The sequence below is a fragment of the Coregonus clupeaformis genome, chromosome 33 (genome assembly GCF_020615455.1).
Source record: "Coregonus clupeaformis isolate EN_2021a chromosome 33, ASM2061545v1, whole genome shotgun sequence".
In the NCBI taxonomy this organism is placed as follows: Eukaryota; Metazoa; Chordata; class Actinopteri; order Salmoniformes; family Salmonidae; genus Coregonus; species Coregonus clupeaformis.
The window spans coordinates 33,465,958-33,490,928 of record NC_059224.1 but is presented as its reverse complement, the minus strand read 5'-3'; the positions used below and the strand labels follow the sequence as shown (position 1 = coordinate 33,490,928).

The 24,971-nt window shown below is 41.5% G+C and overlaps 2 protein-coding genes across 2 annotated transcripts; both read right to left on the bottom strand.

Moving 5' to 3' along the window:
- Positions 1-536: 536 nt before the first annotated feature.
- LOC121549032 (akirin-2) lies at positions 537-4,560 on the bottom strand. Its single transcript, XM_041860820.1, has 5 exons — positions 4,034-4,560; positions 2,677-2,820; positions 2,297-2,446; positions 2,129-2,200; positions 537-1,457 (listed from the first exon to the last, which is right to left on the bottom strand). Exons 1-5 carry the CDS (start codon positions 4,209-4,211, stop codon positions 1,447-1,449), a joined length of 555 nt encoding a protein of 184 aa, XP_041716754.1. The 5' UTR covers positions 4,212-4,560; the 3' UTR covers positions 537-1,446.
- Positions 4,561-10,408: 5,848 nt separating this feature from the next.
- LOC121549030 (cannabinoid receptor type 1A-like) lies at positions 10,409-15,460 on the bottom strand. Its single transcript, XM_041860819.1, has 2 exons — positions 15,200-15,460; positions 10,409-13,609 (listed from the first exon to the last, which is right to left on the bottom strand). The coding sequence occupies exon 2, from the start codon at positions 13,557-13,559 to the stop codon at positions 12,153-12,155; it is 1,407 nt and encodes a 468-aa protein (XP_041716753.1). The 5' UTR covers positions 13,560-13,609; positions 15,200-15,460; the 3' UTR covers positions 10,409-12,152.
- Between the last annotated feature and the right edge of the window lie 9,511 nt (positions 15,461-24,971).

Below are 24,971 nucleotides of genomic sequence, written 5' to 3'. Positions count from 1 at the left end.
AAAGGGGGTGGAGCCATTTGAAGCACGACTTTAGCCTGATTCGACATTTAGTGGCAGTGTGGCACTGTGGCAGATCAGACGTATAGATTACAACACTGATAACTACTGTTGCCGTGATATAATTGATTAGAAAAAAAATCCCTTCCTTTTCCCGTTTGGCAGTGCGTCGCCCATATCGCCCTATTGAACAGGCCGTCCCTGCTTTTATCCATAACAAATCAATTTGATGCACACATATCTGGTGGGAAAATGAGCACATTGTTTTTATGCAGATTGAAGATATTTTATCTTGTCCAAACACATTTACATTTTTCACAGTAGCTAGGTTTCCATCCAATTGCTGACAGATTTTCATGTGCATATTCTAATAAATACTCCTCCTCAAATGGTGAAGGCGATGGATTATACACAGTCCAAAATCAACACCATCAAAAGCAATCACTGAAGTGGAACCTTCTCCAGCACACTTGGAGGAGCTAAATTGAACAGAGATGTCAACTACTCTAGCATTTTTTCCTATGAAAAAGACAACGTCAAACCGGAACACCCTTTAATGTAAACCTATTATTCATGAACTTTTCCCAACCCAAGTCAAATTTTTTTTTATGAACAAAAAGGATAACTGTAACAAAGGTCAAGCAAAACTACATAATGTACATAGGCCATTTACCATTACAATGTAATCATAACTGATAAATGCCAGGATGCCCTCTCCTGGAGTCCAGTCCAGAAGCTACCTTGATTGATCTGCTCTTTTATAGTGGACCACCCCTCCCCCCAAATGTACATATTGATTTTATAAAAAAGGTTATTTGTCATCATTTTTGCAACAAAAAAACATGTTTATGGAACAAAATAAATCTAATGTGTGGTGGCAGAGTCGTAGCCTGAGTGCCAGACTATTTGGGCTATAATGCCAACTCCTTGTCACTCATTGTCTTAGCTTGACAAGGACAGCAATGTAGTTGGCAAGAGCACAAACAGATCTGGGACGAGGTTAGCAGAGTTGGGAATGGCAGGTCACTTTATAAAAGGCCTAATAAATATCAATACAGCAATTAAAACAACGGAGGCCACTGGTAGAGTAATAGGTAGCAGAGGTCCATATATGTGTTGACAGCAGGAAGCACTCCAAGGCTTCATCCAAAATGGCACCCTATTTCCTATATAGTGCACTAATTTTGACCGTAGCTTTATGGGCGCTGGTCAAAAGTTGTAAATTGGGTGCCATTTGGGACACAGCACAAATACCAGTCGCTGAAATGAATGTAGTTGCCACAGAGAAGCTAACATGGCAGCATAAGCCCACAGGGGAGATATGGCACTGCTACAAGTCCAACTAGACCCCCTGAGTCTCTGGAGAATACGGTTGACAGAGAATCAGATGGGGAGCTTTTAGCAATAATAAAATGGGAAATTGGTATTCCATCAAACATGAGGTTTCACTCAGGAAACATCTGGAGAGGAAGAGAGAGAGAGCAGCTATGAATACAGAGTTCACAATACATTAAGCATGATACAGAAGTGACAGTGGTCTTCATAAAGAAGGGAGGAGGCATGTCACTGCAGTTTTTCCCCTAGATTTTTTTTTATTTCAGCAGTGGCAAAAGTCACAGATGGGGGGGGGGGGGTTGTTCAGGTTTTCACTCTCAAAATTCACACGTTCTATATAGAAAAACAACACAATTGGATGTTCTAAGTACACAGCAATGCTAAAACCACACCAGGAGACCACTTTAGAGGTCTGAGAAACATCTAAGACATTTAGATTTTTTAGTGGTTACCCTTTTATTCAAGGACGCATGCACCTAGCACTGTTTGGTTAGCAGTGTTTCTGTAGCGCACATGTGATGGCGTTTGCAAAACAATTGCCTATTGGATTGATGGAAATAATCATGATATCATTCTGCCAGGTAGGCATAGGCTACTTTGTAGCTAGTTAACATTTAATTGAGAAGATTTTGGGGAAAGTCTTTCCATCTACCAAAATACTTATCATTAGCGTCGCTATATTTCCCCCAGTCAAATTTTTGGGGTGTGGTGGCAACAATTTAGCAGCGGCGGTGCGATGCTGCTAAATTAATATATGGTAAACACTGCACCGACAGAGTAAAAGTTTGTTACTCACAGCTAGCAGGTTGCTCTCCAAATCGCCGCATTAGCTGATCATGAGTGAACTTAACGAAAGCGTCATATTGCTCTGCAAAAAGAGAGTAAAAAAGGTCTGACAATAAATAGATAGTGCTATATATTCTGCAGAGAAACAAAGGTCACAGAAACAGTTTCTCCAACACACCTGCTAGTTTTGTTGTCAATATTTCGTCATATTCTTCCCTTATCTTCTCCTCTCGCTCTTTGAGTAGTCGTTCACAGATCATCCCAACCTGTCTCAAAGTAAATAGAGGTTGCTCTTTTCTTGATGGGGAGACGGCACCAGAAGATGTTCCTGTATAGAGAATAAGAATCCATTATCAGGGAGAACATTCTCAAAATCACATGAGAAACTTTGGCCAAAAAATTCTGACATTCAATGAAGCCAAGAGACATACAACTGCAAGTTAACAAAAGGGATTAACATTGTTGTGAGGCAAACAATGGTTTCCATTTGATGAACCCCCTCAGATGTGTCTTTATTCCTCCTGATGTCCTTCCTGAGTAAAAGCAGATTGGACATACCTGGCAGACTGGATCCATTAATGATGGAGCTATGGGGTTGTGACTCCAGGGGACAACAGCCCTCGGTCTGCTGAAAACTGTTCTCCAGGTGCCTTCTCTTCTGCATCCGCTTGTACTCTTGCTTGATATTGTGCAGGATTTGCTCTGGAATGGAAAACAAGGGCAAGATTTGGTTAGGGCAAGCTAATCAATCATTCCGAATAACAATTTGCACAACATACTCTAGCAATATACCTTGTGAGTCGTCTTGATATTTCACTAAGTAACTAACCACAATCCCACCTTAATTCAAGGACAAAAGCCACAAAACTCTAGCTAGCCACTTCCCTAGCAAATGAGAACCCCATCCCGAAGCACAAACTAGGGCAGGGTTTCCCAAACTTGGACCAATCCCCCCCCAGCTGTGTAGTACTAGGGCCAAGTTTGGGAACCCCTGGACTAGGGGGTGTCATGCGTAGCCATATTCGACCAGTGGTGGAAAAAGTACCCAATTGTCATACTTGAGTAAAAGTAAAGACACCTTTATAGAAAATGACTCAAGTAAAAGTCACCCAGTAAAATACTACTAATAATTTCTTAATTCCTTATATTAAGCAAATGCACAGATAGCCAGGGGCACACTCCAACACTCAGACATCATTTACAAACTAAGCATTTGTGTTTAGTGAGTCTGCCAGATCAGAGGCAGTATGGATGACTAGGGATGTTCCCTTGATAAGTGTGTGATTTGGACCATTTTCCTGTCCTTCTAAGCATTCAAAATGAAACGAGTACTTTTGGGTGTCAGGGGAAATGTATGGAGTAAAAAGTACATTATTTTCTTTAGGAATGTAGTGAAGTAAAAGTCGTCAAAAATAGAAATAGTAAAGTATAGATACCCCCCAAAAAACTACTTAAGTAATACTTTGAAGTATTTTTACACCACTATGTTCGACTAATATACTGCCAATATGGCTACATGCCATCATCCTGTTGCTGTTAAAGTCAAGAAGTGTTTATCAGCCAAATGTCTGGCTAAATGTCAAATGCTCATTAATAAGATCTATGCTAGTTAGCTTAGCTTGAAGGTTTATCACCGGCCTCCTAACTGCCATGTTAGGTTACGTTAGTTAGCAAGCTAGTTGAGCAAACAGTTGTGTCTAAGTCACAGGTTTCAACAACAAATGCAAGAAGTGCTTACAAGCTTATCAGTACTGTAACGTTAGCTACTAGTCAGGCATTTGACTGACATTGCCTAGCCAACTAGTTAGCTAAGCGAACACATCTAGCTAGCCTCACAAAAGGTGCCCTAATAACACATTTCATTAATAGATTCCCACTCATGCCTTATATCTAGTAGCTATGAAATGTTGCTAACCGGTTGTGAGTCTGGACGACACTTCTCCAAATGGTGAGGGCTCCATACGCAGATATTTCTGGGGTGATGATGTTGAGGCAGCTTGAGACATTGGGGTGCATCTCCTCCTTTTGGGGGACGCCTGGTTCATCAATGGATCGAAATCCATAGTCCTTTTCAAAGTAGCCCCACAAGCCATTCCGTTGACAATATTATGTCGCTATAAAAACGAGATAAAGCTGTGGTTTTCGCAATTAGAGGGCACACCGGAGTTCCTGTGACTGGGCCCCTCCGCTGGCTTTCTTCTCCGACTACCCTCAAGGGAAAATTCAGGTTAGGCACAAATGGCTTCGTTCTTTCGACTCTCGGAGTCTTAATACCATCCAAAACTCAGACCCTGTAATGGCCTATTGCTAGTAGACATTCATTCAATCAATCCTTTTATGTGAATTATCATATAAAACCAGATGATAGTAGATTTCAGACAAGTCCTTCCATCTCCCAGGACCGTCGTCAAACTCTCTCCTCGATGAAAACCAACATGGCGTCAAAACAACATTAATTTCAAATTCTGAGCTAATGGGCATGCGCAATTAATGAATGTCGTGCTGGTAAATGTAGTTTCTTTTTTATACAGTTTATACTCGTTCATATGCAATACTTTGGGCTTTTTCACTACATTCCCCACATAAACCGTGAATGCCAAAAGCACTCACCAAATTTAAATAGGTTTCTTGCTATTTGGGATCATTCGGACGTCCATACCCCCCATTGAATCTTAAATGTAAAATGGTTAAGGTAAGTGTTAGTGTTAGATAAGGGTTAGGGTAAGGTAAGGGTTATGGTTATGGTTAGGGTTAGGCTAAGGCTAAGGCTAAGGGTAGGGGTTAAAGTTAGGGTAAGGGTTTTGGGTAGGGACGTCCCAAGGATTCTGCATAGCACTGACCAATTTAAATGCCAAATGATTTGAAGAATTGGAATAAAGCTATTAGTTAATTCCTAACGAAGAACAGGAAGTTTGAAAAGGTGTCCTCCTGTCATTGCACACAGTCTCTGAATGTGCATATCTGATTCAACTTCTTTTTATTGTTCTTGTAAATAACAGTACCGTGGAAGATCTATTCTCTATTGTTCTGTGCTGCAATGTGACTCATTTACCAGCAAGAAAAAAGCAACATGAGCTGCGTTTAGACAGGCAGACCAATCATTATATTTTTTTCACTCAGCTCTGAAAAATATCTGCTGTGATTAGTCAAAAGACCAATTAGTGGAGGAAAAAAAATGGATCTGCCTGTCTAAACGCAGCCCATGAAGTTTCCAGGAGATCTATTATTACAGCTCATTCAACAGCTCATCCCACAGACTTTTCAAATGATTGGACAAAAGTTAAATGTTCCTTAATGTTTCTCTCTCATATGGGACATCCCCAAGTCAGTAGGCTACATACTTTCAGTTTAGTTTAGGACTGGCCCCATTGTGTTTGAGGTGCACTTCCTTCTTTAGATGTTGTTTATGTCCAGATTCAGACATACATTTTACATTTACGTCATTTAGCAGACGCTCTTATCCAGAGCGACTTACAGTTAGTGAGTGCATAAGAACTAAAATATTGTGTTATTGTCATTATTGTTATGCATATTATTATTATTGATAATTAGGGGTTCAACAGGGGTTCGGCTAAGATCCTCAAAGTTCTTCGAAGAACCTTAGGGTTCTTGGCACTGAAAATGGCCCCCAAAAGGTCCTCCAAAGAAAACCATAGGAGGTGGGGTTCATCGAGGAACCTCCTTAGTTGGTGGGGGTTCTTGCAGGAACTTAACTGCCCAACTGAAACATTTGGATTTGAATTTGAAAGGACAGCAGGGGGAGGCACTTAATTGAAAAATGTAAAGATCTCCTCAATTTAAGCTAAGGTTTGTCCCTTGTATGATCTAAATTGATATTGTTTTATGATGATACCATCTATCTTTTCATATTTGTGCAAATCTTTCTAAAACAGATAATGGACACAATTCAATGGATATCAATCAACAAAGAGGTTAGAATATGTAGGCTATAAGAATATGTTGAAGGCTAGCTGTATTGGGTGCAGATGACTGAACTTCTCACTTTTGTGTCTGTGTCTGCAGGTATACAGACAATGAGGCATACAAAGGTATGTCAATTGGTATTGGTATGTTATGCAGATCACATTTACCGTCCTCCTCCCTTACCTCATCAATGAATATCCCATAGGCCTCTACATTATGGACAAGGTATGTGTATGAAAACCATTATGAAAACAGGTTTCTTTCATTCACATTCACCACAAAAACCAAAGTATGAATACTGTTGTGTGTTTTGTTAATCATATGTATAATTACATTTTTTGGGATTCACAGACTTCACCCTCCCTACACCTCTGATGAATATAACAGGAAACCTGTTCGATCACCAGGCACTGCTAAATCCTTCTGGCTATGGATACGGAGAACATCAACACATTAACATCAACACGCCATAGGATATACCCATTGGGCAAGTCCAATGGGTATATACTATGGCGTGTTGATGTTAATGTGTTGATGTTTACCGTGATAAATGTGAATGGAAAAAAAACTGTTTTGATAATGGTTTTCATAGACATACCTTGTCCATAATGTAGAGGCCTATGGGATATTCATTGAAGAGGGAAGGGAGGAGGACGGTACAGTGCCTTGCAAAAGTATTCATCCCCCTTGGCATTTTTCCTATTTTGTTGCATTACAACCTGTAATTTAAATGGATTTTTATTTGGATTTTATGTAATGGATATACACCAAATAGTCCAAATTGATGAGGTAGAATGAAAAAAATAACTTATTTAAAAAAATGCTAAAAAATAAATAACAGAAAAGTGGTGCGTGCATATGTATTCACCCCCTTTGCTACGAAGCCCCTAAATAAGATCTGGTGCAACCAATTACCTTCAGAAATCACATAATTTGTTAAATAAAGTCCACCTGTGTGCAATCTAAGTGTCACATGATCTGTCATATACACCTGTTCTGAAAGGCCCCAGAGTCTGCAACACCACTAAGCAAGGGGCACCACCAAGCAATCGGCACCATGAAGAAAAAGGAGCTCTCCAAACAGGTCAGGGACAAAGTTGTGGAGAAGTACAGATCAGGGTTGGGTTATAAAAAAATATCAGAAACTTTGAACATCCCACAGAGCACCATTAAATCCATTATTAAAAAATGGAAAGAATATGGCACCACAACAAACCTGCCAAGAGAGGGCCGCCCACCAAAACTCACGGACCAGGCAAGGAGGGCATTAATCAGAGAGGCAACAAAGACACCAAAGATAACCCTGAAGGAGCTGCAAAGCTCCACAGCAGAGATTTAAGCTGTACACTCCACAGAGCTGGGCTTTACGGAAGAGTGGCCAGAAAAAAGCCATTGCTTAAAGAAAAAAATAATCATGTGGGAGACTCCCCAAACATATGGAAGAAGGTACTCTGGTCAGATGAGAGTAAAATTGAGCTTTTTGGCCACCAAGGAAAATGTCTTGCGCAAACCCAACACCTCTCATCACCCCGAGAACACCATCCCCACAGTGAAGCATGGTGGTGGCAGCATCATGCTGTGGGGATGTTTTTCATCGGCAGGGACTGGGAAACTGGTCAGAATTGAAGGAATGATGGATGGCACTAAATACAAGGAAATTCTTGAGGGAAACCTTTCAGTCTTCCAGAGATTTGAGACTGGGACGGCGGTTCACCTTCCAGCAAGACAATGACCCTAAGCATACTGCTAAAGCAACACTTGAGTGGTTTAAGGGGAAACATTTAAATGTCTTGGAATGGCCTAGTCAAAGCCCAGACCTCAATCCAATTGAGAATCTGTGGTATGACTTAAAGATTGCTGTACACCAGCGGAACCCATCCAACTTGAAGGAGCTGGAGCAGATTTGCCTTGAAGAATGGGTAAAAATCCCAGTGGCTAGATGTGCCAAGCTTATAGAGACATACCCCAAGAGACTTGCAGCTGTAATTGCTGCAAAAGGTGCCTCTACAAAGTATTGGGGGGTATGCTCAAGTTTTCTGTTTTTTTGTCTTATTTCTTGTTTGTTTCACACCAAAAAATATTTTGCATCTTCAAAATGGTAGGCATGTTGTGTAAATCAAATGATACAAACCCCCCAAAAATCCATTTTAATTCCAGGTTGTAAGGCAACAAAATAGGAAAAATGCCATGGGGGGTGAATACTTTCGCAAGCCTTACCTCTTTGTTGATTGATATCCATTGAATTGTGTCCCTTTTCTGTCTTAGAAAGATTTGCACAAATATGAAAAGATAGATGGTATAATCAGAAAACAATATCAATTTAGATCATGCAAGGGACAAACCTTACCTTACATTGAGGAGATCTTTACATTTTTCAGTTAAGTGCCTGCACCTGCTGTCCTTTCAAATTCAAATCCAAATGTTTCAGTTGGGCAGTTAGGTTCCTGCAATAACCCTCACCAACTAAGGAGGTTCCTCGATTAACCCCACCTCCAATGGGATTCTTGGAAGAACCTTTTGGTGGCAAATGTCAGTGCCAAGAACCCTAAGGTTCTTTGAAGAACTTTGAGGGGCTTAGAAGAACCCTTGTTGAACCCCCAATTTTTAGAGTTTGGGGCTCTGCTGGGAGTTGACCTCATATTTGGAAATTCTGCTTTGCCACTAAAATCATAGTTAATTACACTGAGAACTAAAATGTTGTGTTATTGTTTTTATTGTTATAATAATAATAACAGGGGAGGGGGTTAGTTCAAAAATTAACCCCAAAAGTTCTTCAAAAGGTTATTTGAGGATCCATTAGAAAGGGTTCTTTGAAGAACTTATAGGGGTTCCCCCACAGTTTCAATTTGAAGAACCCCTAAAGGATACTCCAGGAAAGGTTTCTTTTTAGAGTGTAGGCCTACCAGTTATGTTTCCGTAGATCTGTCCACAAGAGATTATACCTGAACTGACATCCTATGAAATCATATTCATCGAATTGCCTCTTTCATGTGTCTCTGTTCAGCTGTAAATCTGAACTGTTCAAAAAAGGCATGTCTGTTTATAGTAGGTATAGCAGTGCTATTAGCACTGTCCCACGTAGGGGGTCCTATGTATGAAGCGTCTTAGAGTATGAGTGCTGATTAAGGATCAGTTTTGCCATTTTAGATCACAATGGATGAGATTACATGGACAGCAGGAACTGATTGTAGATCAGCACTCAATATGAGGTGCTTTATACATACATTTTTACATTTTAGTCATTTTAACAGACGCTCTTATCCAGAGCGACTTACAGTTAGTGAGTGCATACATTTTCATACTGGCCCCCCGTGGGAAACAAACGCACAACCCTGGCGTTGCAAGCGCCATGCTCTACCAACTGAGCTACAGGGGACACACAATCCCAGGCCCCTCAGTTTATAACAACTGTATTTGGCAGTATTATCATTATTCATCCTGCAAGATTGTAATCACAGCAGGCCTGTTCTGATTAACCATCTTCCAAAAAGGCCTATAACGTGGACAATGAAGAGTTGTTGGGATATTCCCATCCTGTGTGGATGTAAGAAAGTGAGGGCAGTGTTGTATATCGTCCACAAGAGGGCGAGAAAGCGTCAGGACGCCATGCTTCCCTTTAAATCCAATTTATGCTTGATCCGAAAATGTGTGACGCATTTGCGGAGCCTCCAGAGGGGTGCAGAGGCCAAATCAAGGTGCATACCGCATCACCGTGCGCCTCTCAAATTTTGTGACAATGCAGAGGGCTCCATATAGCTCCGCATTGACATAATTGGTTGACGGTAGGTGGGGGAGGGAGGTTCTGTAAAAACACAAACGCTCTTCCTTGACAAATTCCTTCACAACAGCTCTGCTCTGCTCCACGAAGCGCAAAAAGTATGTTTGCTCTGACTTCTGCGGAGGCCGCATCGCAGTAAATCCTGTACCGCCACTGCAGTAAATCCTGTACCGCCACTGCAGATGTTGGATTGACCATGGAGCCCCTTTTATTCCTCGACAAAATAGACTTCTGTTCAGTGTCCTTCCTTCCAGCCTTCCAGCCTTCTTGAGATAGAGTAATAACATACAGTACCTGCCATGGTTGGTGTAGGTGTATAAGCTATGGGTGTATAGTTGTATAAATTATATGAGTGGATCCACGATTACACCTATTTGTGACATATCTAACGCCTTGTTATCAGAGATTACTTCAAATAAGAGAGGAAGGAAGGGTGCTATTCGAACAGGAACTTGGGGTCACTTATTACAGTTCATGAGTTTATCAAATGTGTTCTATTGTGATTTTCTTGTATTTTGTAGGCTGAACACACTATACCTACTAGCCTACAGCTCTTCATCAAATAATCATGAACTTGGGCAGCAGACATGATAGCCAACTGTGACTTTATTCAAAAGCTTGGAAACATTACATTGCAATACGAAAAAAAACAGTTGAATACCGCAGATTTCTTTTCCCCCACAGACTTCTCAGATGCCACCACCGTACAGAAGCCACTTAACAGTTGACATTTGATTTCCAACACTCAACATTACAAGAGGCAGCAAAGCATACTGGTAAACAGCTGTCGGTAGTAGTTTAACACCAAGATAAATGTCTATAGAACAATGCTAACTGAGTGATAGTTCTAGATTAAAAGTCCTATATAATATAATTGAAAATGACAATTTTCATCAACACTTGTAAGAGGCTCATTCTAATGTTTTGTTAGCTAATGAATGAAAGGCTTGCTTTTGATAAAAATGTACTGCAGTCAACCTAAAAACTGACAGAGAGGCTATCTTCTTGTTTTGTTTATCTAAAAACTGTGCTGTAGGCCTGCACTAGGGTAGCTTTTGTGATCTCCTCAAAAATCAATATAATCCTCATCAACAGTACTACGTTTTATTTATTTATTTATGGTAACACTGAAACAATTTGATGAGGTGTTGAACAGTAGGTTGAAAATCTTTTATCAAGTGGCAAGGTTATTCACAAATGTACTGAATTAAATTAAATCCACTTAATAGTCATCTGAATTCAATCCATGGAATGTAGTTCTATTATTATTATGGTAGTGTGGCCAGCACACAGCAAACAGATTTCAATTTTCATGACCTGTGCTCAAGCTTTAGCCATACAATACATTGTTATGTTGACAAACTTTTTTAAAGACAGACTCATAATTAAATAACTTTTTTGAACTGCATTGTATGTAACACTGTACAATTGTTTTCTATACATTCATTTTTATTGAAAACATACCACTATAGCCAAGAGTAGAGTGAAAGAGGTGAAAAGCCGAATAACTTATAGAGCATGACATTGTAGATTTCTGACTTAGTGAACACATCTCATAAGTATTTAAAGCAGATTAGCTTATTATGGCTTCAAATGGCACATTTATTTCATTAAATTGAAGACTGTGGTTTTCAGATTCATCCAGCTTCTATATGAAAGATGACTCAAACAGTCAATGGAGCTGTCTACACAAAGTCAGGTCAGACTTTATTTATCCTAAGTCTTGTTAGTTATTTCTGTATAAAAAAAATTAACAAACTCAGACAGGTATAAAAAGAAAATACAAGAGCAACTGTTCCTCTGTTTCTTTATGGATCATACATGTCTTAAGTAAATTCATATTAAAGTTAGACCCTTATGTAAATAAAATGGAACTCTTCACACAACACTGTATATTTGTACATAACGCCTGGACAAAGCCACTTCTGGCTGCTCAAAGCCTACATGGTTTGTCTTCTTTATGGAACACATATTGGCATCTTGATAACATATTAAAACATACTTCTAATCCAAAACCTAATTAGCCCCTTATCCCATGAATGACTATATCATTGGTTCAGAACCTGAATTCACAGTACAAAAATATACTAAGCCTTCTACAGTTTGATCATCGTGAAGTCTAAGGCCAACAGTCTCCATCCACTCTCTTCATCACTTTAAAACTCTATTTGGCACTTAGGCACTGTAACAATATAGCGGCACACCTCATAAACATAAAACAATTAAGTCATGAACCGCTGAAGCATTTAGTTATGTGTGTAATTCATTACATCCTGTGGAAGGTCCACCACCTTCTCGTGACACAATATCGCTGTGACATGATGATGACCTGCTAGACAGCTTCTGCAGATGTCTCAGTGGAGACAGACATGGTCACTTTGGCTATTTTCACAGTGGCCTTCACACAGCTCTCTGCAGCCCTGTTGGCAGCAATGTGCCTGCTCTGGCAGTCAGACTCCAGGCTATTGTCCAGCTGCTGGGCACTGCCCCAGCATGCCTGGCACGAGCTGAGGAAGGCGTGTCGCATGTCCTTGCTCCTCAGGGCGTAAATTACTGGGTTGACAGTTGAGTTGAGCAGACAGAGCATGCTGGCGAAAGCAAACACTGTCTTAATATCGTCATCCATCTTCCAGAACAGATCGTAGACCATGATGGCCAGCACGGGGCCCCAGCAGATGACCAGCACCACCAGGATGAGGACCAGTGTCTTGGCCAGGCGGATGTCCATTCGTGTCTGCTCAGGGCGCATGGTCTGCACCTTAGTCCCATCCGCCGAGTACACCACCAGGCTCTTCTGGGAGGTACGGCTCAGCATGCGCACGGCGTGGTGGTGGGCCTTCCACAGGATGTACATATAGGCGTAGATGATGAAGAAGACAAGCACACTGGTCACCCCGATCCAGAACATCAGGTACTTCTCATCGATAAGCGGAAAGATGTCTGAGCAGACCGAGTTGAGCTGCTTGCAGTTCCAGCCCAGCAGAGGGAGCACTGCGAAGACGATGGAGATAGTCCACATCACACAGAAGGCGATAACAGCCTTGGTCCGCGTGACGATGCGCCTGTAGGCCATGGGCCTGTGGATGGAGATGTAGCGGTCTATAGCAGTGAGAAACAAGCTTCCCACAGAGGCTGTGAACGAGGCGGTGACTCCACCCAGCTTGAAGAGGAACACATTGGGGCTGTCCTTTCTGTGGAACACATGGAAGTCCAGAAAGCTGTAGACGAAGATGACGCTGCCCAGCAGGTCGGCGACAGCCAGGCTGCCTATGAAGTGGTAGGAGGGGCGGCAGCGCAGGGTGCGGGATTGGAGGATCACACACAGCACGATAAGGTTCTCCAACACCGTGAAGGTGCCCAGGGTGAGTGACATCACCGCCACAGCCAGCTGCTGGCTAGGGGTAAGGATCATGAAGCATTCCATGTCCATGAAGTTCTCCCCACACTGGATTCCGGTTCCCTCATCTCCAAAGCCACTCCGGTTGCCAAACAGGTCTGTGGCATTGGTAGGGAAGAATGGAATGCCTTTGAGGATGAGTTCCTCATCTCCAGCCACCTTGTCTGGGAAAGAGTTACTGCGGAAATCAGAGAGAGGCTTCTGGACAGACAATCCACCCTTAGTGAAGTCAGCGTTGATGGTGGTGTCATCATAGCTGGCATCGTTGGAGCCCAGGTACTGCAGTCCAGAGGTTATAGTCCGGAAGGTGGTGTCAGCCACACTATCTAGCACAGACTTCATGACTGGGCCTGAGAGGTGAACACTGCAGTTTAAGCTGATCCCTGGTTAACCTATGAAATGATGAGAGAAATGTTTGTGGACATTATAACACCCTAACATTGAACAAGAGAAATTTGAAAGCACAGACATAATTATGCTTTTCTTTTTTTCTTTGGATCCCCATTAGCTTTTGCAGAGGCAGCAGTGATTCTTGTTGGGGTCCACAAAAAACACAAAACATAAAAAGTAACAAAACACTGGTACACTGATAGACAAGGCCAGTCACACAAATAAAAAATACAACGATATACAAACAATAAAAAATAAAATAATAATAATAATAATAATACAAACAATACAACAAGAAAAAATGATGTGTGTGTTAGTGTCTGTGTTTTTGTGTGTGTGTCCCCTCACAGTCCCCGCCGTTCCATGAGATGTTGTTTAATCTTTTTTTAAAGGTAGTTTTGCTGTTTGCTTGAGTAATTGGAGATGGAAGGGAGTTCCATGCGATCATAGCTCTGTATAATACTGTGCGTTGCCGTGAATTCGTTTTGGACTTGGGGATTGTGAAGAGACCCCTGGTGGCATGTCTTGTGGGGTATGTATGGGTGTCTGAGCTGAATGTTATTTGACGCTGGCATTGAATGGCATTGAATCCCATATTCCATTGCCAAAATTAAACCATGTCTTAGATTGGGCTTTTCTCACATTGCTTGAATGCGCAAAATCATCAGGGTGTTTTAACTACAACCTGCTATATCTCATTCTATAAATTGTATTACACTCTAATTATCTAATGATAATCATTAGCCTGAGAGGCAGTCTTTTTTATTTAAAAAATTGATAGAGTATGCTGACCATTAGGGACGGGCAAAGGTAGTTCACTGGTAATAAGCTGTTGCCCTGCACATCACACAGAGAGTAAATTCCATTCCTGTCAGATAACTCATGTGCAACAGGTGACAGTCGATTTTGTTTATGTTTGAATACATGAGATCACTAAATACGACTCCTGTTATACATTCCCTTTACTGATATTTTGTGCAATCATTCTCATGATTAGCAGCTGCCATAGGATGGTGCACACAGGTGCAGTCATACCGAAGCTGATGGGGTATACCGTTATCTAAAGTGAATAAAGCCTTTATAACATTGATTTATATTTTACTAAATGTATTTCAAGAGTCCTAAATTCATTATCACTTTTTCTGCATTAACAATGTCAAAGTATTAGACTAATAGGATAAATGCCCTACTTTGTAGACGTTAGTTTCACCTTCACCACTATAGGCTACCCTTAAATTGGTTATTATTCTTTCAATGGGTTTCACCTTTATTTTTCAAATTAATTAATAGATATTAAATTAATAGAATAAACAAATATATTATAGATCTACTATTCAATGCCATTTGTATAGGCTTCGTTAACTTTTAGGTTAATGTGTTGAAGTCAATACAAATGCAGGCTTTAATAGCGGTTTTGTACTGTGAAATGAATTAAAGAGTTCTGAATTAGGAGGACACATAGACCTAAATAATTTATGATAGCCTAATACATCGCAATAAATTCAATTATACGTGACTCTGTCATTTGGGGAAAAAATTATTATTTAATAAATTAAAATGGTAAATGAAATACAATTTAAAAATGCATTTACCTTCACATTGCTCGCCCAGGTGTAGACGTCCTCCACCCAAACTGTATCCAATCATTAATCCAACCTTGACGCGCAATGCCTGACTAAATAACTATACATCCAATCATCAAAACAAGGAAAGGTAAAAACATTTAACATTATACAGAAAATATCTTTATACAAGTATCTAAGTGGTTATTTATTGGTTTATAAGGTTTCTTGATGGGCGCTCATTTCCTTTGGCATTCGCGCTCTCATGTGTGTCCTTCGCACTGGTCTAAAGTTCTGGTTGCTGCGATGTCTGAGGTTTTTTTATCTGCATATTTATGAAGCATCGCTTTAGAAAGCCACATCACGTGCTGTGAAACGCGCTCTCCATAGATTTCTATAACCAAGTGCAGGGATTTTAGTGCCGTCTAGTGCAAGGACAAGGGAGCATGCAGACACAATAAAGAAACGGATTTTAGTCTCCAAAGCCCATGCACTTAGACAAAAGGATAGCTGCACATAGCCTACGGTTACAGGTTCAGTGCATTATGGCTCAAATAGGTTCACTTACAGATACGCTTTGTATAAGAGAATGTGTCAATTTCTGATAATTTCACTGTCATTGATGTATTATAATGAAAAACGACATTTACATTATTCTTGAAATGTAACTTGCTTGATGTGGTAAACTATCGTTCATTACTATCTTTATCGAATGAAAATCTTAGATTGTGAATCCCACCAGTGAGTGATCTGTTGGGTGTCTTCATGTCAGTGGAACACACTGCATATCAATTACCTGACATGTGCAGAGTGCTGCAGGAAGGAGTGCCCTAGACATCTTCTGGGTTAATTGTTTTGATGAATAACCTAAGAAGAAGCACTATGCATTGTAACCTAGTCAGTGTGTGTTCATGAATTGGGCCATAGGAGCACCGTGAATGACCTCCTCAACAGCATAGCATGTCAAACTATCATTAGGATATTTGCATCATTGGACCATGTTTTGCCATTCTTTAGGTACAGTATCTGTCTCTTCTCAGACTGCTACTTGAACGTGTATTATTTTTCAGCGCCATGTTATTGATTAAGGACATTGCTTGTGGGATAGCACATTTTCAGTCTGTCTTTTCAGTCTGTCTTTAAGATCAATTACTGTAGATATTGACCTCAAAGGGCAGAAATCTAAAATGGGTCTGAGCACAGGGAAGAATACTGAAACAGAGTCTCAGAAGGATTGGATTGGTATTCCTTCAGGTAACACTGCGACCTCAACCCCTCGCCCAATTAGAAATCTCAAAAGTATTTAACTGCAATGAATTATAATGCTGGCCCTCCGAATGACTTTAATCATGATTATAAGCACAGACAATGAATAGATTTGTTTCCATTACATTTCATTGTCCATTGTCATCATGGAGTGGACCAACCTCTTATGCGTGGAATTAGATTTCTATTCTGCATCATAAACCAGCCACCGGGGAAGAATCAATTGAATGGTCAGTTGGAGACATGAAAAACAGAATTGGACATCGAATCCATAGGTGGCCTCGCCAGAGCGTGACAAGCTTGTCTGCCACTTAAGCAATGAGAGAGAGAGAGAGATTTTTATTTTTATTTTATTTAACCTTTATTTAACCAGGTAAGCCAGTTGAGAACAAGTTCTCATTTACAACTGCGACCTGGCCAAGATAAAGCAAAGCAGTGCGATAAATTAGAGATAGAGAGAGAGGCTCTCTTAGTATTGTGACAGCAGGTTTAATCACTAATGTGGCTGGGCCAGGAGACTGTATTGAGTGTGCATAATGTTCTCCACAGTCAACACAGCTCTAAATTATGTTTTAATAGGCTGTGGGTGGCAGGTGACAGCTAGGCCATCCGTGACAGGCTGAAATAAAAATGTTTCTTGGTTTATCCTTTTTCATTTTACCCATTTACTAGTGTTTCTTTTTTTCATACTATATACAAATAGAAAGTGTTGGCCTCCATGGGTCAACTCAAACTTTTATGAGACGAAATTCAAAGCTTTATTGACTTTATTGAGCTAAACATAACGTAAGTACTAAGCGTTTCATTAACACTTTCGTGACATTGTGGTAGAGCCTTAGTGGAGTGTGGAGGCTCCTCAGAGGAGGAAGGGGAGGACCATCCTCCTCAGTGAATTTCATACAAATAGTGAAACATTTCAAAAGTTATCCTTTTTAGATAAAACTATACAAAATATATTCACGTCACCAAATAATTGATTAAAACACAATGCAATGAAGGTCTACAGAAGCCTCAACAGCACTCTGTAGGGTAGCAGCATTGTGTAGCTTCCGTCCTCCTCTGGGTACATTTACTTCAATACAAAACCTAGGAGGCTCAAGGTTCTCACCCATTTCCATAGACTTAAACAGTAATTATGACAACTTCCGGAGGACATCCTCCAACCTATCAGAGCTCTTGCAGCATGAACTGACATGTTGTCCACCCAATCAAAGGATCAGAGAATGAATCTAGTACTGAAAGCATAAGCTACAGCTAGCTAGCACTGCAGTGCATCAAATGTGGTGAGTAGATGACTCAAAGAGAGAGAAAGACAATAGTTGAACAGTTTTGAACAAATGGAGGAGCAAGAGAGAGAGCGAGAGCTAGCTATATTTCCTTTAAAAAATTCACTTTCACTTACTTAGCTATCAAATGCAGCTAGCTAGTTTAGCCTGCTCAAACAACCGGCTCAAATAGAGGGATGCTATGTTAGCTAGCAGGCTATGACTATCCAACACTGGAACTCTTCCAAGTCAAGGTAAGCTTTTGGTTTTACTAATTTATTGCCACCGGGGCCCGCCGGTGTAACTGCTAAACTGCTTACTGGCTGTACACTGTACTGCATGATTGTAGCGGGTTTACTAACGCGTTAGTTCTATTAGCTATGTGATTATGACTTTACTTTAGCTAATATGGCGACAACGATGTAGGCTGTGTGTGTAGCGATTATGATATCAAGGTTTTTTCGCCGGGTCACGGACATCTGATGTGTTGTACACTGAAGTCCACAAGTGAAGGGAAAAGGTGAGAGGAGGAGAGCGCGTAGATGCGAGAAGGAATACAACGAGCTGTTTATATGTGGCTATGAAAGTGAACTGTTTGCATGTAATCAGGGGTGTATTCATTCCACCGATTCTGTTGAAAAACATTTCTTGAACAGAAGCAAATGAAACGGAGATAAACATACCTGAATTTGTCCAATAGAAACTCTTGTTTGCAACTGTTTGACTAATGATTACACCCTAGATCAGCTAGATACAGGCAAGTGTGTGTCATTGTCTGTCCATGTGTCACCTCAAATCTTTCTCTCGACATGTGTGCACCTACGTTGTAAACATTCATTCATAGGCTAGGTTGTAGCAACCTCACGATGAGTATAGCTTAAACCTATCTATGTTATATTGAACTGGGTGAATGGAATATGAATGACAGTCATCCAATATGCTGTAATAGAAATAAGGCCATGCTCATGTAACCGGTGTGAAATGGCTAGCTAGTTAGCGGTGCGCGCTAGTAGCGTCACTCGCTCTGAGACCTTGAAGTAGTTGTTTCCCTTGCTCTGCAAGGGCCGGGGCCATTTGTGGAGAGATGGGTAACGGTGCTTCGAGGGTGACTGTTGTCGATGTGTGCAGAGGGTCCCTGGTTCAAGCTCAGGTTGGGGCGAGGAGAGGGACGGAAGCAAAACTGTTACATTGATGCTGTTGACCCGGATCACTGGTTGCTGCGGAAAAGGAGGAAGTCAAAGAGGGGTGAGTGTAACCAGTGTGAGATGGCTAGCTAGTTAGCGGTGTGCGCTAGTAGTGGTTCAATCGGTGACGTCACATGCTCTGAGACCTTGAAGTAGTTGTTTCCCTTGCTCTCCAAGGACCGCGGCTTTTGTGGAGCGACGGGTAACAGTGCTTCGAGGTTGACTGTTGTCGATGTGTGCAGAGGGTCCCTGGTTCAAGCCCAGGTAGGGGCGAGGAGAGGGTCGGAAGCAACACTGTCACACCCATAAAAAAAAGAATTGTCCTCCCTCATCTTAAACGGCACCGACCGCCACTGTAGAGGACCTACAAAAAGCCTAACCTCACATCTGTGGTTTTTCATAGACTACTAAAGAAAGTCTCTGCCACTCTTTTTTGCACAAAATAATCCATGGAATGAGTAAACACTGACTGTATAAAATAGTGTGATCATTTTGGTGACTTACATTTTGCCAATCAGATGGTGAACAGTGACACAATCGAAACCCATTGTGATCTGGGTCTCACAGACGCTCTTATCCAGAGTGACTTACAGTTAGTGAGTGCATACATTTTCATACATTTTGTCCTGTCAGGGCTCAGATGAGCATACAGCGCAACATAGAGCTTGGAATGAGATATTCAAGGCCCTATCAACAGGGAATGAACTTTTCCTCAGACCATTTTCAGTAGAGTGCATTTCATGAACTTCTCTCATTAACTGGAAACTTCCAGTTGCGATCACTGTCATTAGGGTGCCATGCAGGATAGTAATCAATCATGTTGATTTGAGAAAGAGACTGACTCTTGAATCAAATGTATTTCCCATTGCCATTTGAAGCCAGTGGTTCTCTGTCTGTGTCCCAAATGGCACCATATTCCCTACAAAGTAGTTTTCTGGTCATAACTACACTGAACAAAAATATAAAACGCAACAATTTCAAAGATTTTACTGAGCTACAGTTTATATAAGGGAATCAGTCAATTGAAATAAATTCATTAGGCCCTAATATATGGATTTCACATGACAGGGAGTACAAATATGCATCTGGGTCCTGGGCTGGAGGTCCTGGGCTGGAGGTCCTGGGCTGGAGGTCCTGGGCTGGCATGGTTACATGTGATCTGTGGTTGTGAAGCCGGTTGGACGTACTGCCAAACTCTGGCAACAGCCCTGGTGGACATTCCTGCAGTCAGCATGCCAATTGCACGCTCCGTCAAAATGTGAGACATCTGTGGCATTGTGTTGTGTGACAAAACTGCACATTTTAGAGTGGCCTTTTATTGTCCCCAGCACAAAGTGCACCTGTGTAATGATCATGCTGTTTAATCAGCTTCTTGATATGACACACCTGGTAGGTGGATGGATTATCTTGGCAAAGGAGAAATGCTCACTAAATCGGATATAAACAAATTTGTGCACAACATTTGAGAGAAATATCCTTTTGTGCGTATGGAACATTTTTGGGATATTTTATTTCAGCTCATGAAACATCAGTCTCCAGTCTGATCAGTCAGCCTCTCTGTGTGGGAGGACTTGAGGCCTACGCTGGCAGGCAGGTCAAAAGTAGTGCACTATATAAGGAATAGGGTGCCATTTGGAAACCTGCCGTGTTGAATCGATGTGAAAAACTGATTGGATTTGCAGATGAATTAACACCACTAGTCACCCTTAGTGCATGTAAATGATTGATACCGCTTTTCTCCACAAATGTCATTTGCACACCTTTATGAATCCTCAGTCAAAGTGAAAAATGGGGTCATTTCAATATTCCAAATTGCATTGACAAGAGAATAACCACAATTTTAACAAAAATTTTACAAAACAAAGCCAAAATGAAGCCATGTCTGTTGTCTATCCTAGTGCGCTGCCTATATCAAATTCAGTCAGTGCCATTAATGGTTAGATACAGGAAACCATCTATTAAAAAGCAGGTCTTTACTTATACAAGTGGATCAATTGATTGGTTTAAGAGACAATGTTGAAGGTATGGGTATGATGGTTCATTGCATTCCTCCATCCTTGCCCTTTGTTCTCATGCCAGACATGTCTCACCAGAGGAGAGTATTGCCTTTGCCATATGGCTACTTGGCAGTTCCAAACTGCCGCCGGAACAGCAGCAGTGGAGGTGTCCCAGACAGACAGAGTCTGAGTCCCAAATGGCACCCTATTCCCTATACAGTGCACTACTTTGGGCAAGGCCCTCTCTTACCCCCCAGCAGGCAGCAGAGCAACGTGGTCTCAGAGCATTTCGTAAATGTATAAAAAAACGGAAATATCACATTTACATAAGTATTCAGACCCTTTACTCAGTACTTTGTTGAAACACCTTTGGCAGCAATTACAGCCTCAAGTCTTCTTTGTTAGGACACTACAAGCTTGGCACACCTGTATTTGGGGAGTTTCTCCCATTCTTCTCTGCAGATCCTCTCAAGCTCTGTCAGGTTGGATGGGGAGTGTCACTGCACAGCTATTTTCAGGTCTCTCCAGAGATGTTTGATCGGGTTCAAGTCCAGGATCTGTCTGGGCCACTCAAGGACATTCAGAGACTTGCCCCGAAGCTACTCGTGCGTTGTCTTGGCTGTGTGCTTAGGGTCGTTGTCCTGTTGGAAGGTGAACCTTCACCCCATTCTGCGGTCCTGAGCGCTCTGGAGCAGGTTTTCATCAAGGATCTCTCTGTACTTTGCTCCGTTCATCTTTCCCTCAATCCTGACTAGTCTCCCAGTCCCTGCCTCTGAAAAACATCCCCACAGCATGATGCTGCCACCACCATGCTTAACTGTAGGGATGGTGCCAGGTTTCCTCCAGACGTGACGCTTGGCATTCAGGCCAAAGAGTTCAATCTTGGTTTCATCAGAGCAGAGAATCTTGTTTCTCATTGTCTGAGAGTCCTTTAGGTGCCTTTTGGCAAACTCCAAGCGGGCTCTCATGTGCCTTTTACTAAGTAGTAGCTTCCGTCTGGCCACTCTACCATAAAGGCCTGATTGGTGGAGTGCTGCAGAGATGGTTGTCCTTCTGGAAGGTTCTCCCATCTCCACAGAGGAACTCTGGAGCTCTGTCAGATTCGGGTTCTTGGTCACCTCCCTGACCAAGGCCCTTCTCCCCCGATTGCTCAGTTTGGCCGGGCGGCCAGCTCTAGGAAGAGTCTTGGTGGTTCCAAACTCCTTCCATTTAAGAATGATGGAGGCCACTGTGTTCTTGGGGACTTTCAATGCTGCAGACATTTTTTGGTACCCTTCCCCAGATCTGTGCCTCGACACAATCCTGTCTTGGAGCTCTACGGACAATTCCTTCGACCTCATGGCTTGGTTTTTGCTCTGACATGCACTGTCAACTGTGGGACCTTATATAGACAGGTGTGTGCCTTTCCAAATCATGTCCAATCAATTGGACTTACCACAGGTGGACTCCAAGTTGTACAAACTCCTCAAGGATGATCAATGGAAACAGGATGCACCTGAGCTCAATTTCGAGTCTCATAACAAAGGGTCTGAAAACTTATGTAAATACGGTATTTATTTTTATTTTTTTTTATACATTTGCAAAATATTCTAAAAACCTGTTTTCACTTTGTCATTATGGGTGTATTGTGTGTAGATTGATGAGGGAAAAAATGTTACGTCTTGTCTGAGCGACACCAGTGATAGCCAGCCAGTACAGCTCTTCCCCCCTCTCTCCACATGTACTGTATATATCTCTCGACACCTCCATCACTTGACTCCACAAGCTTACCCAACCAACCGCCTAGAATATGTTGTTGGCATGACAACCACAGAGGACTCAGACGACTGGTTACATGACACACACGAGGATGAAACACATTATAGAGCTGAAATACAATATATTTTTCACAAGGAAGTCTTCCAAATTGAGTGCAATGTTCAGAAAATAAGAGCCAATTACAAGACGGCTTGTGTCAGAAGTCTGAAAGACATCCAACATGTTCAAGGAAGCCAGCCTCTTAAAGTATGTGGTGAAGTGGGTGTCTTTTGCAATACAGCAGGCCAACTGTACATCCAGATCTCACTGGCACTGATAGTGACGGTGCTCTTGAGCAGTGGAAGACGACGAAGCCCCAACGCTCCTCCACCAAGAAGAATACTTTATTGATCCATTGTCCTTGCAGTCCACAGAAATGTTATCCCAGCCCCTCCGAAACACACACAAACATACACAGGGTTGAGAGGTTGGAGCAGGGCAAAAAACATCAGCATCCACTGCATGAACTATAGACCAATCAAGCTCTGGTGCCATGGCCACGGGACCAACACAGATGAGGTGTTGATGTTCTTCCATCATACAGGATAACCACGTTTCATACCGTATAACAGTCATACAATACCTCAAAAATTACGACAGCTGTGAACGAAATATGAAGTTTCAGTACAATTTTCTAAATGCTGACAGTTCATTTGTTCGTTCATCATGGTGGGATCTTTTTGTGTTGATAAAATTAATTATGCGAGAAATGGCGGTGGAAACGCCTTTATGCGCAAAATATTGATATAATAACATATCAAAGTAAATTTGTAGTCACTCGACGATATGGTGCATGCAGATTATTAAGTGTTGAAATAAATTATGATGAACTTCACAGGGTGGTGAAAGTGCACGGTGATGCGCTTGATGCTCCTTTCCAATAAATATCGAGGGTCTTATTTTGGTGACATGATCATCATTTGCAGTTTAACAAATAAAAATAATCTCGCTCTTTTGTCCATAATAATCTCATCATGTAGGCTATACCCGCACTGTATCTGCAAGCTGTTGGCTAAAGCGCACGTGCCAATACCAGAGTTGGCACACGCCATATAACTTTTTTGTTGTTGTGAGAAAACCATCAGTAGAGTTGAAAATGCGATGGAAACCCATTTAACTTGTATTGTTATTCGGTACATGGGAATTTAACCGCAAAAGGTATTTGTATGTGCACTACGTCAACACGCACAGCCCTTTATCCATAAATCAATTTGATGGGAACACATCTCTGGTGGGAAAATGCGCATATTGTTTTTATGCTGATTTTAGAGGTATGTGCACTACGTCAACACGCACTGCCTTTTATCCATTTATGTATTTTCCAGTGCACCTGTTTTGTGCCCTGGAGTGTGTTTGACGCATTTCTGCGTAAACCTGTATTTTGCGGATTAAGCCTGTTATTCTGTGATTTACCCTCCTGCGCCTGACTCCTTCATCACCACCTCATCACACATTCCCAGAGAGGAACAACTCTGATCAGAGCATATATAAAAAAACAGGAAAAAGAGGTCAGGGTTGGGTCTGCTCTGTGTGGTTTGAATGCTTTCACAGAAATTAGGTGTCTGGAAAAACAAACTGTGAAAACAAACTGTGAATACTACTTTTACATTATTCTCAGACTGTATTCTCTTCCCCTTTGCTGATCTTCTTTTAGCTCAAATCCCTAGGTGATAGCATTGTGTTCAACTAGTCCTCAAGAAAACCTGAGTTCCTCATTTTCCTTTCATTTTTCTGATCAGTTGTTTTTTATGGAGGTGTTGCTGCTCTCCCATGATACCTCATGATCAGGGGACATTTATCAGTGCCTGGCGTTAAATATTAAACCAGCACCACCACAGATGCTGCACTAGTAATATGTTCTCTGGGCTATTGAGTTAGACTGAGGATGCTCTTTGATGTGGCTAGGGGCAATATAGCAGGGCATTCAAGGTCCAATTCCTTATTACAGCATAATGCCATAACTCAGAAACACAGTGCTTGATGCCGCCTCTGCTCAGAATTACACAAAAGCACCGCACAAGGCTTTATAATGCCTCTTTCTCTCCAAATCCATTTTTCTCGTGCACCCTAAGAATCCCCGCCTCATGACTGGAAATTCCCCACAGCCTTGAATCTCAATAATAGATCATTACAAAGATGTCAGTCAGAGAGGGCAAATTCAAACATCTCTCTCTGCCTCTGTAATTTCAAACATCTGTCTCTCTTCACTCTCTCCCTCTCAGCATATAATCTCTGCATTACACAGTATCTAAGAGACTTACAGTATATACTGTGCAGATCACTGAAGACATTA

Coding starts and splice junctions, on each gene's coding strand:
- LOC121549032 (XM_041860820.1), bottom strand. CDS start 4,211: ATGGCTTGTGGGGCTACTTTGAAAAGGACTATGGATTTCGATCCATTG. Junction 2,821..4,033: donor GTCGTCCAGACTCACAACCG/GTTAGCAACATT, acceptor TTTCCATTCCAG/AGCAAATCCTGCACAATATC. Junction 2,447..2,676: donor TAATGGATCCAGTCTGCCAG/GTATGTCCAATC, acceptor TTCTCTATACAG/GAACATCTTCTGGTGCCGTC.
- LOC121549030 (XM_041860819.1), bottom strand. CDS start 13,559: ATGAAGTCTGTGCTAGATAGTGTGGCTGACACCACCTTCCGGACTATA.